This window comes from Aethalodelphis obliquidens, unplaced genomic scaffold (genome assembly GCF_003676395.1).
Source record: "Aethalodelphis obliquidens isolate GAN/ISIS:26980383/991018 unplaced genomic scaffold, ASM367639v1 scaffold85, whole genome shotgun sequence".
Classification (NCBI taxonomy): Eukaryota; Metazoa; Chordata; class Mammalia; order Artiodactyla; family Delphinidae; genus Aethalodelphis; species Aethalodelphis obliquidens.
In genome coordinates this window covers 1,636,603-1,655,613 of record NW_020838029.1, presented here as the reverse complement: position 1 = coordinate 1,655,613, position 19,011 = coordinate 1,636,603, and the positions used below count along the sequence as shown (strand labels likewise).

The window sequence follows — 19,011 nt, the reverse complement described above, 5'->3', positions numbered from 1 at the left end:
TAACCTTCACGTTAACAATACACCAACAGAGTTCTGCTGTTAAGTGCATTGATTATGCAATGGTTTAAATACTCTTATTTGATTTTATCACTAAAAATCCAAATCTTCTCCCTACTCCACACCCTGTTATGTTTCTGAGACTTCCAGTAAAGCTCTCCACAGAGCCATTGACCACAGTAAACCAAGATGAATGATGGGCTCTGGCCTGTGTTTTACCCTCCAACTTTCAACATTATTTAGCACCTGAACACCAGCTTTGTGGGTTTCTACAGTTAATCTGCAAAGTGTTGCTAACTAGGCAGACAGTTTTGCTGGAAAGACAGGAAAAGGAAAGTTGGATTCAATATGGGTAACAAATGATGGAGATTAGTGGAGTTTCCATGATATAGAAGGATGAAGCAGGTATTTGGAGTCGAATAGATGAAAGCTTGAATCCCTACTCAATTTTTAGCTGAATGACCTGGGGTAAAATCACTTACTCTCTATAATAATTTGTTTACTAAAAGGTAAAACAAAGTATCACCCTGATAGAACTAAGGGAAGTAAAATGCAATCAGGTATTAGATGCTTTGTAAAGTGTAAAGCACTATGCATTTCAGTTATTATTTTAACTGTCCCTGATGCCTCTTCCATTTTCCACTTGCCATGTAAAATGGTATTATGGATACTATAGTAAGAATGGGCCATCTTATCCCATCCCTAATCTGTGTCTTGTCTGTGCTCTCTGACCAAGGTTTTAGAGAGGCTTGAACTTGTAAGTGACAAAGGAATATTGCTTTAAATTACCAGAGGAAGGACTCTACCCTATAAAGAGGCCCCCAAAATTGCAAGTAGACCTCTCATACCCCCAACTACCAAAAGAGCCCATTAGATCTGTGCCCACCTCTCCTTGCCCAGTGTAAAGGTTTGAGCTTAGTTTCAGCCCTTTATTTCCCTCTGGCAACTTTTCTTTGCATTCAGAAAACTTTTGGCACTTATGGGTCAAAAGATGGTACCTACCACTCTGATTCTGAGGCTTCCTCTTGGGCAGCTTCTTCACTTCCAAAACACAAACCTGCAGGGTCCACAAAGGATAGGCAGACCCATTCTATGACCAACACTAGTCACCCCCACCAGTCTCGCTGAGTGCTCTCTTTTTCAATAACAGTCACAACTTCCCAGAGGCCACAGAGACAATCAAATTCACCAAGTTCACTCTTATGGTGTTCTAACAAGCACTTTAATGTGTAGGATTTTCTGACTAAAACATGGAGAGGACACTCAACATTCCCTTCAGTGCAAATGCACCAAGAACTTGGAGTACTGCCTTCCTGAGGAGCTTTTGCCTCCAAAGGTTGTAGTTGCTCATGACAACAATATTCCATCTACCCACTTAACCAAAACAGTCCACTGCCAAGAAGAATCAAAATACAAGTTGGATCTTAAAATCCCACCCCACCCATTCCCCATCAAGACTATGTTCTTAGTCCTAGTTTAGATTTGGATTATCATCACAGCTCACTTAGCCTCAGTTCAAACTGAACTTGCCTAAGTCCTGGAAAGCAGTAGAAACCTAATCAGTGAACCTTACTCTTGGTATCTACTTTGTGAGAGGAGTCAGTTTTTAGAAATTTCCAGACCTTCCAAGTGTCAGTGGGTGATATAATATAGCTGTTGAAATTTGTGATATTAGATACTAGGGGACTCAGCCCCAGGTGCCCAAGTGGAGTAAAGAAACTAAAGAAAAAGAAAGCATATCATTTCCATGTAAATAAATTAGTGAAGAAATACTCTTTTGAGTTTGATTCCCTCCTCTGCCTCTCTAAAACCCATTCCCCTTTGACAATGACAATGAGGTCAGCTGCTAGTCCATGACCTGCTGGGAGTGTGTCCCAGATGTGCAGTTCCAGGATCCAGCTGTTATTGCTTGAGAGACAGAAGCTTGAAGCTGTCATCCAGGATGGACCTCCTGTTGCGCCGTAGCTTTCTCTGCCGATGCTGGTACCACACCACACCACCAAGAGCCAGAGCAATGAGCAGGAGAGTGACACCCATAGCAATCAAGACAGAAGTCAGTATCTCGATATCCTTTACAGGGATCTGCATGCCCAGCATCCTCACATTGCTTTCTCCAATGTCTCTGGGAATTGCTACTGAAATGGAACAAGAGGCAAGTGGGAACCCTGCGATGGAGAATATTCTAAAATGTCTTATTTTATAGTCAACTCTGGGAGAGGAGAAATAAGGTCATCCAAATAGGACACAGGAACTATCCTTAGCCCTCAAAAGATCAGCCAATGATGACAGATACGGAGGTTACAGAGAACTAGCGTAACAAAATGTCATAGCTGAGAAAATTATTAGGAAGCATTGAAGCACCAGTCCCCCCATGGAAAGAGCTAACACTCAGAGTGAGAAGGGCCTTGACATATTTCTTTAAATATATAAAAACCTGTGATGTAGAAAAAAAAAAAAAGAATTGAATTTGGTTTGCGTGGTTCCAGAGGGTAGAACTGGGAGCAGTAAGTAGAAACTCCTGAGAAGCAGTTTGACTCAATTATCTAGCTTATCAATACTCACTTTGACCATTGGACCATGACAAGAGCCTGTCTCTGTGCTGTCTGGTCTCTCACATCTTTGCGTCATTATAACACTGATGTCACATTGATCTTTCTAGGTGAAATATCTAATTTTCTTAGTTCCTGGCATACAAACTTTTGATGATCTCCAATCAGCCTATGGAATAAAGCTCAGACTCAAGTCAGACATTGCAACTCTCACGATCAGGTTCTAACTTAGCCTACTCTTATTTACTATCTTCAGGGATAGCAACTCATTCTTTGTTCTACAGAATGGGTGAGCCTCTTCAGGCTTCCAAGACTTTCTCATGCTGCTCCCATTGCCTGAACACCCTTTCTTCTTCCTCACCATTCTATCCCTAGCTTAAACATTATATGTCTCAGCAAAGCTTTCTTCAATTCAGCTGTATAACTAACAATGGTCTTTCTTTTGTGTGCCCAAAGTATCTGTACTGTTTGTACTCCCACAATTTACTTCCTTGGGCTAAGTGACCTAATCCACCCTCACTTCTGGATTTCAGTCTCCTCTTTTATAAAATGGGGATAATAACCATACTTAATTCAGTGGTTTATTGTGAGGCTTGAGTGAGTTGATATTTATAAAATATTTAACATAGCTCCTGGAAGACATCAAATGCACAATAATTGATCCGTTGTTATTATTGTTTCCCCACTTTAAAAAAATAACATAGTATCCAGCACTGCAATTATTGTCTCTGTGTCTCATTCCACTTTTAGACATGAATCTCTTGGAAAATAGTGACTATGTCTTACTTTTTTGGTGTCTCTGGCAGTTAGTATGTGTTTGATGAATGTATAACTGGATGAATCAATATTCTTACAGAACTGAGAGAAGATGAAATATAATGAGTTCAAATGGAAGCTGGGAAACATTCTGGTTTTGAGTTTACATTCTACCACTTACTTCCCTTGTGACCTTGGAAAAATCACTTTCCATCTCTCAGAAAATATTGGGCTTTAGTAGACCACCAGTTTTGAGGGGTTTTCCTCACTGTTTAACGTTTTTAACAAACAAGAGCTTATGAGGATGTATGTATGTATGTACACACTGATATGTAAAAATGCACATACAAATGTATGCACAAAATATGTATATATAAAAATATATGTGTGTATATATATATATATGTATATATATATACAAATACATATACATATATGTATGTCACTCTGCTCTCTCTGCTTCACCTTACCTCTCCCTAATCCTCCAGGACATACCCTAGTCCCCTGGTTGACTGTTTATAAGATACTTAGATCATTAGGACCTTTCCAAACAGAGCTGAAAAACCTCCAGACTAAACTGAAAATCTCTAACATCTATTCTAGCCTCTCACAACTTTATGAATCTTTCTCAGTTCAGGTACAAATGAGGTAGAGAGTGAAAGCATTATTTGAACCCAGCCTGGATAGAACAAGAAGCTCTATTTTCTGGAAGTACAGAAATGGATGGTTCTAAAGTGTCAACTATTTAGTATTCTATAGATGAAAGATTAATTACCTGGTGCAGACTGAATGGCATTTGTCCTAGTTTCACACTGTCCTTGTGGGGAATTCATATCTGTACTATAGCACCTTCATTCACAACTCAGCAAGACCTTGAATTTTATTTCCCCTCATACATTAGTAAGAGGATAAGATAGCAGCCTTCACTGAGGATGAGGCAATTTTCCTCAACTCAGGAGGTTGGGCATGGGGGTCAGAGAGAATAAACCTGCTGAGGGAAGCTTAACTGGAAGCTTAACCTTAGATTCCTGGCTTCTGAAATCTTAAATAAATCTCAGGATGTTTTCTGCTAGTATTGAGGTCCACATTTCAGCCATATGAAACTCATCTTCTAGAGGCACTGAACTTTTCCCCAAATGCACAACATATATAACTACCCAATCTGTGTATCCTTCTCCCTACCTTTTCCAGTCTCTTCAGAGATGATGGTGGTAGTGCTTAAGTGTTCTGGAGGAAAAAGAGAAAAGAAGTTAGTCCTATTATTCTTCCTACTTATCCACAGGCTTGTTGTAGGAGGTTAGCAATGGTTGGAGGACTCTCTGTGATATAGTAAGCAAAATGGAGGTGACTGGAATTAACTGTCTTGTGATCAAAGTCAGTATTGGTATGTGGATTTGATTTTGAGCAGTGACACAAAATATAAGCAAGAGCATAGTCTTAGGAGTCCAAAAGGTAAGTCACCCCTCTGCCAAAATTTACATATTTATTGACACTTTATCCTCATTATTGCTCTTTTTGCCACCTTTTCCCAGCCTTCCTTCAGGAAGCCCCTGTTCTTTGTCAAACCTGCATCCCTACATATTCAACCTTTTTAGAATACTTCTTCCTCTTCTTGCTTTAATGAGGCTGAGCTCTTTTCTGAGAACTATACTTCCTTTATATCTTCTCAATACTGTTTTGAGATTATTTATTATTCTTCCCTTTTTGCAAAGATTCATCTCTTTTGAGGCTTATATTACTTGGCTAAAAAATCACAACCACTTCTTGTCACTGTTACCTAGCAGTTTTCATTCATGGAAGTCTTTGGTACGTGGCTCAGTCTTTCTTGTCTTCAATTCCCATCATAAGTGTCGACCTATCCAACACTTAAGCCTCACGGTTTTTAGACCTCTTAACTCTAACAAATTTCAAATATACTCCAACTCTATCAACCACTCTTATGGTTACATTGGGCTAATTATGTAGACTTGCTCCATCTCATAAGTCTAAAATCTAACAACAGCCTCCTATTTTCTCCATGTTCTAATGTTATTTATTCTATTTCACCTGTTATTTTCTCCTCTCATGAAGACCTCTAGCTCCTGGACACTTCCATTTTTCTCACCTCACCAGTTTCATCCTGTTTTTTTCTTCCATTCCTGGCCAGGCTGGACTCCATTGTCTATCACTTCAACTACTAACTTACCAGGAATATTATAATCATTTGCTGAAACCCCAGTAACTATACTTTCATTGTATTTTTTTCTGGTATTATGATGAATGCTGGTAGAGAAACATCACACAATTGTAAAGATCAGTATTCTTTGGGTCCAACTTCAACTAAGTCCTCAGTGCTGCTTGGCAATAATTAATTTATTTCCCATCACTCAGAGTAACTTTTCCCCCACCACCCAGAGTGGTTATTTCATAACCACTTTGCCCACTCTTCTAAAGCCCCTTACACTACCATCTATCTTTCATTCTTAGTAGATGACTCTGTCTCCTCCATCACAGATGAAACACAGATCATCAGACAGAAATATCTACCTTTTTGTCAAGCCTCTCACCCAAACCTACACATTGGTCTTTTCTGTTTTCTTTCTTCTTTTAGTAGAAAAAAATGACCTTACCCCACTCTAATATTTTTTTGTAGCTCTGACTTTCATCCCCTGCTTCTTCCCTGGGAAGCCCTTTCCAACAATTAGTCTTTTATTCCCTATCTGTCTTCAACTCTTCCCTCTGGTTGGCCTGTTAGCTTATATGTGATTGGAACAATATCAAATTAGACCATAGTCTGTCAAACAAACAAAAGGTAAATAGGTAAAATTTATGGACTGGCTCATTATTATAGAGAGAGGTAAGTTATTCTTATTCATGGAAGTTCCTTGATGATATGTATTGATGCAGTCTCTTATCTATTAGATGGTCCATATTTGACATGACCCGTTACTACACATGGAGAAAATCTATTGCTTTGGATCTATAGCATCTTGATGATATATCAATTCACCACTAGAGTTTGATTCTAAGGACTGACAGGATACAACAAAGAATTATGTGTGCCTGTCTGGGTGGTAGGGAATAGTACCACAGTAGTAACTGGAAGACACATTCTAGCAGTATGTGTTACCAGAGAACAAAGTTTTCCAAAGATATAGGAAATCATAATGTACAATTATTCGTCTTCCTCCCTGGGGGTAAATAGCAGAGTTGTATTTTCTACCCTGGTTTGCTAGCCCTGTTTAAATGTCTAAAGACATTTTCCCACTTTCTATTCCTGCTGACAGAATGTCAATGGCTGGGAATCCCAGAATACCTACCTCAATATAACCAGTTTTCAAAACAGCATGACTTAAAAAAAAAAAAAAGAACAGGAGAAAAAATACCTCTCTGGATTCATGTGGGTCCCTAGAGTTTCTATTGAGCCTCTTGCAAGGGGGATAATGATGAGTACTGGATTCAGGTTAAGAGACTTAAGAAGTGAGACTCAATGCTTTGATGACCCAAGGACACAAAATTCAACACAGCCTACTCTTCTATGTTATTGGTGGTGAACAAAGATTTATTGGTAAAGAAAATACCCTGGCTATTACGTCTCCATATAACAAATACAAGGAAAAAGTTTTTTCCATCCTTGTTAGCATCTGTCTGGGATTAGTTGTAATTGAAGGCTAATATCTCTTTCCAGCCTTAGACAATCCCCACAAAACAAACTAATTAAGGGGTGACTGTTGGAATTATATTTTTCCTTTTTATAAAAAAAGAACTCATTAATAAGATTCCTTTGAAATAGTTAATACCTCTAATAAACTCTAAAATAATAAATTTACATACAAATTAAATGTATTCAAAGGAAGCAAATCTACACTAAGCATCAATGCATACAGCCCAGCCAGGCTGAGTCAATTCATGTGAGCTCAACAAGTATCAAAGAAATTAGGAGGGGGCATGAGCAGGGGAGCAACAGGGAATGAGAAATATTGGTTGGGAGAACACTAGAAGGGGTCTGTTCTGTCTTCTTGGGATCAGAAGATGGATGCAAGTCACTTCTTGGATTATCTGGTTCTTACAGGCTAGATACAGTGCCAGAAGATATCCTAATTAGGCTTTACCTCTTTGGGACAAAACCATAAAGACAGTCTCCATGCCAGCATGGACATGGTCTGTAACATGACAGTGAAGCAGCCATGTCCCAGGGTTGCTGGTCACCATCTCCACAACCTCAAAGGTCCCTGGGAACAGATCCACCACGTCTGCCCGGTAACTCTCTCCACTCTGCAAGAGAGATTGTGGGTGAGAGAGAGAAAGTGAAGGGTAGAGATAGTCTCAGAACTTATAGGAATTAAAAGGCTTGGGTATCCACACCAGAGACATGGAATTTCAAGATTCACAGACCAGAGAACAGCTTAAAGATTCCATCTTATCCATCTCTTCTGTGAACCCACCCATACAAACTGACTCAACAGAGGAGACTCTCTCTCCTCCTACTTTTTCTTAAAGTGTCCCAAAGTAAAGTTCATTTAGTCTTTCATTAGGGGGATAAAAACTAGTATATCCATACATTTTAGCAGGCTTAAGCCTTGACCCCTAGGAAGGATCCACATATTTACTTTAGAAATGAAACTCAATTTAGTTTCTCCTCTATGCCACCACCTTTATCAGGACTTCTAAGTCTTTAAGTCCACATTAATGCCTACAACTCTGACCCCTTTTCCTAAGACAAAATTTCTTCTTCAAAACCCACATGTAGTCTCATGTAGGTCCTGAATTGAAGTTCAGGAATGGATTAAGGACTTTCAGAGATTGTGAGACACTACTCTGAAATTTCTTACTCAGGATGACTGCTTACTGGACCTCAAGTCCCTGACTGAGACCCAATTACATTTATTCCTTCAATCTCCTTATCACATAAATGAGCCATTCATTTCTTCTATATCATAGGGGAAAGCTAAGGCCTGGAGGGCAATGACTGACCTTGGGATACAAAGCCAAACTAGAATTCCCTGATCAATACTCCATGTACAAGACCTTTCTTCTTTTAACTGATTATTATCATGTTTCTTTTTATTCTCTTCTTTCTTAATGGATATCAAAGCACTCTGAGGGACTCAGCCTCTTTTCCAGCTCACCCGATAGAGAAAGCTCTCTGCATGGAAATGGACAGTGTGTAGGTCAATATCTTGTCCCATGGCCAGCATGTACCAAGCCACTCGTTCTCCTTGGTACATGGTAAGGCCCCTGAGGTTGGCATAGAGTTTTCCATTAATGGCTGTAAGAGAAGAAAACTATTTTATATCTCTCATTTTGACTTACCACTGCCACTACCCTAGAGCTAATCCCTATCATCTCTGATGATAGCAATACCCTCCTAAATTCTCTCATTTTTATTCCATTTGTCCCTCTCCAGTCTATCTTCCACATTGGTGTTACAAGAGTGGTCTTTCTAAATAACTAATATGATCATGTTATTCTGCTGCTTAAAATACTTTAATAGCTCCCTCCTGCCAAAAATATCAAGTCCATGCCTCCTTAGCTCAGCCAACAAGGTCCTTCAAAATACAGCCCCAAACTACCTTCCCAAACTCATCTACCATTATCTAACATATTTATTTCAATTAAGGTGATTTTTTCACCATCCCCCCCATATGGTCCCATATTCATGTTCTCTGTGTTCTTGCTTATGTTTCTGATCTTCCCTCCCAGAAATTTTCCCTACTTTTATCCATCTTTTCAAAGCCCAGTCATACCTTCACCTCTTCTAATAATGCTTCCCTGATCTAGTGCCTCTCAGCACCTCTCATTGCCTGCATTCCTTTCCACAACTAAACTCCTCCAGTACTGTCTGTACCACCCTTTGGAACTCACTAGAAACTGCCTTATACATTTACCTATCTTTTAATTTGTGGAATTTTATATCCCCAACTGGGTTGTAGGTTTCTATTAGGCAGGACATAAATGTATATACTATATTCCTTGTATTCTTCAGAACACCCAGCAGACACCTGAGCCTACAATAAATGTTTAAAAAAATACCTGTCACATTCTTGGAATTTATAATGATATTAACACATGGGACTCATCATCTGCCTCTTCCCAGGCCACATCCTATGCTTTAAAAACAACAAACCACTCATCACCATGTTAATTCACACTGTCAAGACTATGCCCAGGATACACACCCCCACTTTTCATGTTCTCACAGAGGGAAGATGATTTATACTCTACATCCCAAGAGAGGAAATAATGGAAGGAACATTTATAGCCTATTTACTCTGGCCAAATTTTGTATTTGAGAGAAGGGACTAAATACGCTTAACTCAGTCTGACCATAGAAAGTGGTGCAGATGGATTTGTTATTCCATCATGGGGAAGATTTTATCCCTGTGAAGGAGGAGGGTATTGTTGTCCCTCTACGTCAATGACAGGATGAAAAATCTATCCATTGTTGGGGTAGTATTAGTAAGCCCATTTTGTTGCAGAACTAAATTCAGTTTGCAAATTAGCTTTCTCAGTAAGTTCACATTTGATCTTAAGCATCTCTGCCTCTTGCTCAATTGGTTCAGGAATCTGGAAGTGAGAGAAAGGGTATTATTTGTTTGCCCTCAGACACCAACATTATTTTTTTTCTCTAGTGTCAGCACTCAGAGAGTTTTCAACAAATATTTGATAGGTAGATAGATTGATACCTGAAGAGTTTGGATGAATAAACACATAAACAAAAAGATGGAAATGAGCATTATCTAAACCCCTGCACTAGCAAGATCTGTGTCCTCTTTTCATTTTGGTTTTGGGCAATTTATTTCTCTGATTTGAAAGGAGCTAAAAAAATTCATTTTGTAAAGTTTGTGAATCACTGGATTCAATGTGAATCACTCATATTTCCATCAAGGGGAAATAGCTAGAATCTGTGTGACTATGAGATACTACTTTTGAGTTCCAGTAGAGTCACTATAAAAGCTGCAACTTATCCTCAAATCAAAGAAATACTACACTAGAAGAGATAGTGAGAAATCACTTCATACATTCTGCTGCACTTAAATTCTCCCTCTTCTTTGAGATTTTCTCTATTTTTTTTAAAGATACACAAATCTCTAGAACAAAGGAAGGCTTGAGTGCACAATTTACCCCCAAAATCCATTTGAGCATCAAGAAGCTCTTATTTGTATGTAATATAACCCAGTATGCTGCTCTCTGAAGCTCTCTCTCCAATCCTTCCATCTGTAAATTGAACCTTTGTTTTAAAAATAGATTAAAAGATAAGCTGTCCTTCATTTGACTATATTAGAATATATTGAGAAAACAGATCTCAGATCCAGAGTGGTAAGGAAATAAGATAATATTGAGAAACTAAACTCAGAATTTTTAAGTAGAGAGGCCCTAATCAGCCAGTGCACCAGGTACATTGAGGGTCATAAATGTCCATCTTGCCTTCTCTAATATGTTAAAATGTGCTAGTGTCACCACAGCAACTTTACAGAGTCAGCTTCCTGCTTTCTGGGCACTTGAACTAACGTAGACCACATTACCTATTTTATGTATGAAATATATAATACTGTAGTAGGAGACATTTCTTCTAATTTGTCCCCATTCCACTTTCCTATCCTTTCAGAAAATATGCTCCCTTGGGTTGTGATGGGCCTATCAGATACCCCCATGCAGCCAGTAGGGACTTCTTTGGAAGAGGGTTAGGTTCTTTTCTACAGACCATGCATTTTATTGCTCTCCAAGAAAGTCTCATCCTGTAGGTTAACATGGCCTGGATCCTGGGGCCCATAAGTTTCCACATTCTCTTCCAGATACCAAGACTGGTTCTCATCAAAAATCAAGAATAACAAGGCAAATTCTCGGTCCATGTCATGCCGTCCTCCATTGGGCTCTAGGATGCCCTTTCGGCAGATAGCCAAGGGTCCCACAAGGCCACTGTACATGTCCTAAGGATAGGAGGAAGAGGGAGAGAGTGAACTAGATGGAGTTGTTTCTGGGTGGTAGTGCTCTACAGAGAGACAGGCTAACATCCAAGCCCATTGTGCCCTCAGCACTTCATCATAATGTCTTGTATTTATAAGTACCTCATCTATATTATCTGAATTCATCCTCACAACAATCTTGGGACATAGGAAAGATATGCTATCTCACTTATGATTTACCTCTGCTGGACTATTCGTTGATCTCCAAACTCACCAATCATTTTCACAACACAATGCCTTTTCTCAGGCTGTTTCTTCTTCCTGTAATGCCCCCCCACCACCATATCCCTATCTTTTATCATACTGCTATTCAGCTTTCAAGGCTCAATGTATGTCTACCTATCATTATGTTGCCTTCTCCAGTTTCCCCCTCATTCATCCTCTCCTCCAAGCAGAAGTAATCACTCTCTCATGGACCCCCCACAGCAGTTTCTATTAAATGGTTTTATAGAGCTGCTAATACTATGCTATATTTAAATTTTATTCTGTGTATATATATATATATATATATATAGTTATATTTTATATATTTAATGTCAACGTTATGTTTATATTCATCTGTCTCCCACAACTAGATCATACTCTTTGAAAATGGGAACTGTATCTTACATTTGTATCATCCAAAGCATCAGGTAAAATGTAGTAGTCTCTCAATAAATGATAGCTGACATCTGCCTGTGGATGGGTGGCTACATAGATAAGCCCATTTTCCAGGAAACAGAGGCAGAATGACTTGCCTAAAGTCACTTCAAAAGCAAGACAGAACAAAATTTGGGCTAGAAACCCAATCTCTTGACAACAAATTCTAGGCTTCTTGAATGATAACATACTGCCTTATATTATCCAAGAAGAAGAAATAAGGAAGAAAATCCTCAGAACTAACATGTGATGCTACCTATTCCTTTCATCCCTCCTCCTAACTACTAGAATAAACCCAGCATTTGAGGAATTTCACCTGAACCCTGGACTTTAGTGCTGGGCTTCTTACTACATCTGTTTAATAACTTCTTTTTACTAGGCAGCCTGCCCAGTTCTGAGACAACTCCAGGAAGCCAATATTGTCTTTACCTTGATGGGATCCACTGCAGAATAATAGATCCAGGAAACACAAGTAGAATCATTGGGCCCAGGGCCAGATCTCTCTGGGATGTTCCACTGGTAAGTGAGAACCTCACCTAGAAGTGGTAACAGGAGTCTCCAGTTAGACCAGATCAGAAATTTCTCCCAGTTCCCGGGTATCCCTAAGAGGCTGTGGCAGGTGAGTCCCAGGACCTTTAAGATATTTCTCCATCATTTCCATATCAGTCTTCATTTTATTTTTGTGACTTTATTCTTATCCCTCCTGGGACACCCTCAACATCTCTTCTACTGTCCCTATCTTTAAATATTCAGGTCCAATACTCTAGTAAGGCAGTTCTGCTACTATTCTCCCTGCTTATAATGACCTTCCTTCTTTGGCTCTGTTTTGGTCTCCCTATCCTGCTGCTGCCTCCTAAATGCAGCTGTTTCTTCAAGGCTCTGTCTCTAGTCCTCTTCTCCTCTTTTTCCATACTGTCTCCATGGAAGATTTAAGCCATCTTTCTGATGTCAATTAATCTGCATGTATTGATGCCTCAAATACTTAGCCAGACTTTCCTTGTCATTAAGCTCCAATCCAAAATGGGCATAGAGAGAACGTACCTCAACATAATAAAGGCTATATATGACAAATCCACAGTAGGCATCACGCTCAATGGTGAAAACCTAAAGCATTTCCTCTAAGATCAGGAACAAGACAAGGATGTCCACTCTCACCACTATTATTCATCATAGTTTTGGAAGTTCTAGCCATGGCAATCAGAGAATAAAAAGAAATAAAAGGAATACAAGTTGGAAAAGAAGAAGTAAAACTGTCACTCTTTGCAGATGACATACTATACATAGAGAATCCTAAAAATGCTACCAGAAAACTACTAGATCTAATCAATGAATTTGGGAAAGTTGCAGGATACAAAATTAATGCACAGAAATCTCTTGCATTCCTATACATTAATGATGAAAAATCTGAAAGAGAAATTAAGGAAACACTGCCATTTACCATTGCAACAAAAAGAATAAAATACCTAGGAATAAACCTACCTCAGGACACAAAAGAATTGTATGCAGAAAACTATAAGACACTGATGAAAGAAATTTAAGATGATAACAACAGATGGAGAGATATACCATGTTTTTTTTTGGAAGAGTCAATATTGTGCAAATGACTCTATTACCCAAAGCAATCTACAGGTTCAATGCAATCCCTATCAAATTACCAATGGCATTTTTTACAGAACTAGAACAAACAATCTTAAAATTTGTACTGAGACACAAAAGACCCCGAATAGCCAAAGCAGTCTTGAGGGAAAAAAACGGAGCTGGAGGAATCAGACTCCCTGACTTCAGACTATTTATTTGTTTGTTTGTTTGTTTGTTTGATGGGATTAACAGAAACAAACTACTTTATATAAAATAGATATGCAAAGAGGATATACTGTATAGTACAGGGAATTATAGCAATTATCTTAAAATATCTTATAATGGAGTGTAATCTGCAAAAATATTGAATCATGATGCTGTATAACTAAAATTAACATAATATTGTAAATCAACGACTGAACATTGGGGACAGAGTCAAGATGGCAGAATAGGAGGATGTGGAGTTTGCATCTCCTCACAAATACATCAAGAATGCATTGGAACAATTCTCAGAGAGCACCTACTGAACACTAGTGGAGGACCTCGGACACCTAAGGGGACAAAAAAATCCCCGAGCAACCAGGTAGGATGAAGGAAAGGGGGAAGAAAAGTGGAAACAGGATGAGACCAGTGCCCCTGAGGGGTAGCTAAAGGAGAGCAGAGGTTCCTACACTCAGAAAAGCTCACTTACAGCAAGGGGAACAGTGGTGACAGAGAGGGACTTTCAGGGGATTGGGAGATTGGAGGGGAATGCAGCAACCAGTATGTGTAAGGCAGGACAGAGTAATACCTATTCACATAGTCTGTGCCACAGCCCTGCACACCCCAGCCTGAGTTGTGTGTAGGAGGGCTGGGTGCTGGAGAGTGAGGTTTGGAGAGTGGACCCAGGGAGGGGGTAGCTGTTGGTTGTGAGGAGACAGCCTGAGGCAGCAGGAGGGAAGGGCTCCATGGCCAGAAAAGTTTGCAGAGGAAGCCCAGGCCACTATGGAGGTGAGATGCAATTGTTGAGTGGTGTGCAAAGAGCAGGACTGCCATTGGAATGCCCTTTCCCACCCGTTTGGCTGGCCTCCTTGGGCAACATAAGTTGTGCATGCCTGAGCAGGCTCACCCACCCTGAAAACCAGGGTTCCCCTCACCTGCTCAGGCCTTGGCAAGCCTGCTAGGGACCCAGGCCTGAGCCCTACCCCTGCCAAAACCTCCTCTGGCCACATGAGTTCAGGTGGACCTGAGCACAACTCCCCCAAAGCATCCATGGGCTGTGTGGGTCTTGGCAGCCTGCCACCACCCCTGACAAATCTTCCTTTGTCCACGGAGGTCCTGGCAGGCTGAGCGCCACCTTTCTCCAAAGCCTCCTCCATCTGTGCCAGCCCCTGAAACCATGCCCATGGAAGTCTGCACCCTGGCTGGCCTATGCAAGCATGTGTGCTCCAGGCCAGCTTCAGGAGCAGATGCTGGTGAGAGGAACACAAGCAGAGGTGGGCATGACACAGCTGGTCCAGAGACCTACCAAGAGGTCTTGGAGGAACTCCTGGGGAGGTGGGGGTTGGCTGTAGCTCACCGTGGGTGCAGGGACATTGATAGTGGAGGCATCACAGAAGTTTCCATTTTTAAATTTTTTATATTTTTATCTTTAACTTTATTTTTTAAACTTTTAAAATTATTTTATTTTATTTTATCTTTTTGCTGTTGTTCTATTTTGCTTTGTTATTTCATTTTTATTTTTTCTAAAATATTTTTTATTTTTCTAATTTTATTTTTCTTTTTATTCTTTGTTACTGTCCTGCTCTTTGTTATTTGTTGTCCCTTTCTTCCTGTTGGTTTGTTATTTTGATATTTTTGTTTAGTTTTGTTTTGCTTTGTTTATTATTTTCTTTTGTTTTTATCCTTTTTTTCTAGTTTTGATTTTTTGTGTGTGTGTCATTTTTGTGTGTTTGTCTTTTGTTCACTCAGCTTTTCTTTTAGTTTGTTTTTTGATTTTCTTTTGTTTTCAGTTTTCTGTTTGGGTTAGTTTTGTTTTTATTATTGGTTTTGGTTTGGGGGCTCTCTTGTTCATTTTGGTGTCTTCTTGTTTTTTTGCTTTCCTTGGGTTTTTTTTCGTTGTTGTTGTTTGTTTGTTGTTTTGTCTTTTGTTTATTTTTATTTTTTTTGTTGTCTTTGGTTTTATTTGTCTGTTTGTTTTCTTTTGTTTGTGTGATTGTTACTTCTTATTTTTGTTGGTTCGGTTTTGTTTTTATTATTTGCCTTGGGCTTTGTTTGTCTGCTTTTTGTTTGTTTATTTGTTTTTGTCACATTGTGCAACTTGCAGGATCTTGTTTCCCAGGCCAGGGGTTAGGCCTGAGCCCCTGTGGTGGGAGCACCAAATTCAAACTGCTGGGCTATCAGAGAACTACAGGTCCCAGGAAATATTCATCACTGTGAGGTCTCGAAGAAGTCCTCATCTCAGCACCAAGACCTGGCTCCACCTAACTGCCTGCAAGCTCCAGTGCTGGACGCCTCAGGCCAAACAACCAGCAAGAGAGGAAAACAGCTCCACACATCAACAAAAATGAGATGACAGAGAAATATGCTACAGATGAAGGAGCAAGGTAAAAACCTACAAGACCAAATAAATGAAGAGGAAATAGGCAACCTACCTGAAAAAGAATTCAGAGTAATGATAGTAAATATGATCCAAAATCTCGGAAATAGAATGGAGACACAGAACAAGACAAGGATACCCATTCTCACCATTTCTGTTCAGCACAGTATTGGAAATCCTAGCCACAGAAATCAGGTAAGAAAAAGAAACAAAATGTATCCAAGTTAGAAGAGAAGAGGTAAAATTCTCACTATTTCTAGTTGACATAATACTCTATATAGAGAACTCTATAGTCTCCACACAAAAACTATTAGAACTAATAAAGAAATTCAGCAAGGTTGCATGGTACAAGGTTAATATACAGAAATTTGTTGCATTTCTTTACACTAACAATGAAATATCAGAAAGAGAAAGTAAAAAGTAATCCTGTTTAAAATGGTGTCAAAAAATACCTAGGAATAAACTTAACCAAGGAAGCGAAAGACCTATACACTAAAAATTATAAAACATTGAAAACAGTAATTGGAGATAATTCAAGGAAATTGAAAGATATCCCATGCTTTTAGATTGGAAGAATTAATATTGTTAAAATGGCCATACTACCCAAAGCAATCTACAGATTTAATGCAATCCCTATCAAAACACCCATGATATTTTTCACAGAACTAGAACAAATAATCTTAAAATTTATATGGAACGAAAAAAGACCCAAAAATTTCAAAACAATCCTAATAAAAAAGAACAAAGCTATACTTCCAGACTTCAGACAATACTACAAAGCTACAGTTATCAAAACAGCATGGTATTGGCACAAAAACAGACATATGGATCGATGGAACAGAATAGAGAGTCAAGAAATAAACCCACACACCTACAGTCAATTAATCTTTAACAAAGGAATCAAGACTGTACAATGGAAAGAAAGAAGTCTCTTCAACTAGTGGTGTTGGGAAAGCCAGATGGCCACATGTAAATCAATGAAAATAGAACACTCGAACACTTCCTCATACCATATTCAAAAATTACTCAAACTGGTTTAAAGACTTAGATCTAAGACATGAAAGCATAAAACTCCTAGAAGAGAACAGAGACAAAACATTCTCTGACATAAATCATAGCAATATTTTCTTAGTTCGGTCTCCCAAGGCAAAAGTAATAAAAGCAAAAATAAACAAATGGTACCTAATAAAATCTAAAAGCTTTTGCACAGCAAAGGAAACCATCAATAAAACAATAAGACAACCTGTGGAATGGGAGGAAATATTTGCAAACAATGGAACAAACAAGAGATTAATATCCAAAATATATAAACAGTTCATACAATGCAATATTGAAAAAAGAAAGAACACAATCAAAAAATGGGCAGAAGACCCAAATAGACATTTCTCCAAAGTAGACATACAGATGGCCAACAGTCACATGAAAAGATGCTCAACATCGTTAATCATTACTGAAGTGCAAATCAAAATCACAATGAGGTATCACCACACACTGGTCAGAATGGCTACCATCAAAAAGTCTACAAACAACCAATGCTGGAGAGGGTGCAGAGAAAAGGGAACCCTTGTACACTGTTGGTGGCAATGTAAATTGATTCTCTCTCTATGGAAAACAGTAGTTTCCTTAGAAAACTAAAAATGGAGCTACAACATGATGCTGGGCATATATTCAGAAAAGGTGAAAATTCTACTTCAAAAGATATGTTCACCCCAACGTTCATAGTAGCATTATTTATAGTAGGCAAGACATAGAAAACACCAAATTGCCCATCACAGATGATTGGTTTAAGAAGATGTGGTATAGATATACAATGGAATATTACTCAGCCATAAAAAAGAATGAAATATTGTCATTTGGAAAAACATGGATGGACTAGAGAATATTACACTCAGTGAAGTAAGTCAGACAGAGAAAGACAAATACTATATGATGTCATTTATATGTGGAATCTAAAATATAATACAAATGAATCTATATACAAAACAGAAATAGACTCACAGATATAGAAAACAAACTTATGGTTACCAAAGGGGAAAGGGAGAGGGGAAGTGATAAATTTGGAGTATGGTATTAACAGATGCAAGCTACTGTACATAAAATAGATTATGAACAAGGGTTTACTGTATAGCACAGGGAAATATATCTATAGCTATCTATCTATATATAACTGAATCACTTTTCTGTACAATATTGTAAATCAATTATACTTCAATAAAAAAATCAGAAATAAAAAAACTAAAATCACAAGTGAATGTAGGGATATTTTACCAACCTCACAGAAATAAAAAGGATTATAAGAAAACACCAAAACAATTATATATCCACCAATTATATAACCTAGATGAAATACACAAATTCCTAGAAATATACAAATTACCTTTCAATACTATCAGTTTTTGATTTCATGTATGTTGGAGTTCTGTTGTTCAATGTGTGCATATTTAGGACAGTTTTTATTTTATTTTTGAGAATTGATCTCTTTATTATATTGTAATATCTTTCTTATCCTTGGTAGATTCCTTAGTCTAAAGTGTACTTTCCCTGACAGTAGTATTAGCCATGTTAGAGTTTACATGGTACATCTTTGTCCATTCTTTCACTTTTATCCTATTTTTGCCTTTACGTTTACAGTGAATTTATTTTATATAACATATAGTTGGGTAATCTTCTAAAATCCAGTATCACAATATACATCTGTTTTTATTGGTGTATTTATATTTGTTTAAATTTAAAATTATTATTGCTATTGTTGAAATAAAATCTATCATATTGGTAGATTTTTTTTTCTATTTTTCTATTTCTTTTTGTTTTTTCCTTCTTTCTTGCTTTCTTTTGCATTAATTGAGCATTTTATGTGATTCCATTTTTTCTCTATTATTAATTCACTCTACCCCTTTAAAAATGATTTTACTTATTGCTCTAGAATTTATAACATATATTAGAATCTATCTTCAAATAATATTATATT

At 38.2% G+C, this 19,011-nt stretch overlaps 1 protein-coding gene across 3 annotated transcripts in view; it reads right to left on the bottom strand.

The window, feature by feature from the left end:
- Positions 1-1,202: 1,202 nt before the first annotated feature.
- HEPH (hephaestin) overlaps positions 1,203-19,011 on the bottom strand; it is a 97,249-nt gene continuing 79,440 nt past the window's right edge. For 2 of the 3 annotated variants that reach the window (XM_027093593.1, XM_027093594.1), the window contains 6 exons: positions 12,317-12,423; positions 10,987-11,212; positions 8,411-8,550; positions 7,394-7,556; positions 4,485-4,529; positions 1,203-2,129 (listed from right to left, as the gene is read on the bottom strand). In XM_027093593.1, coding sequence (XP_026949394.1) covers positions 1,900-2,129; positions 4,485-4,529; positions 7,394-7,556; positions 8,411-8,550; positions 10,987-11,212; positions 12,317-12,423 — 911 coding nt within the window. In that variant the 3' untranslated portion in view covers positions 1,203-1,899. Of the gene's footprint in view, positions 2,133-4,484; positions 4,530-7,393; positions 7,557-8,410; positions 8,551-10,986; positions 11,213-12,316; positions 12,424-19,011 lie in introns of all 3 variants that reach the window. The other variant, XM_027093592.1, reaches the window with a different exon arrangement.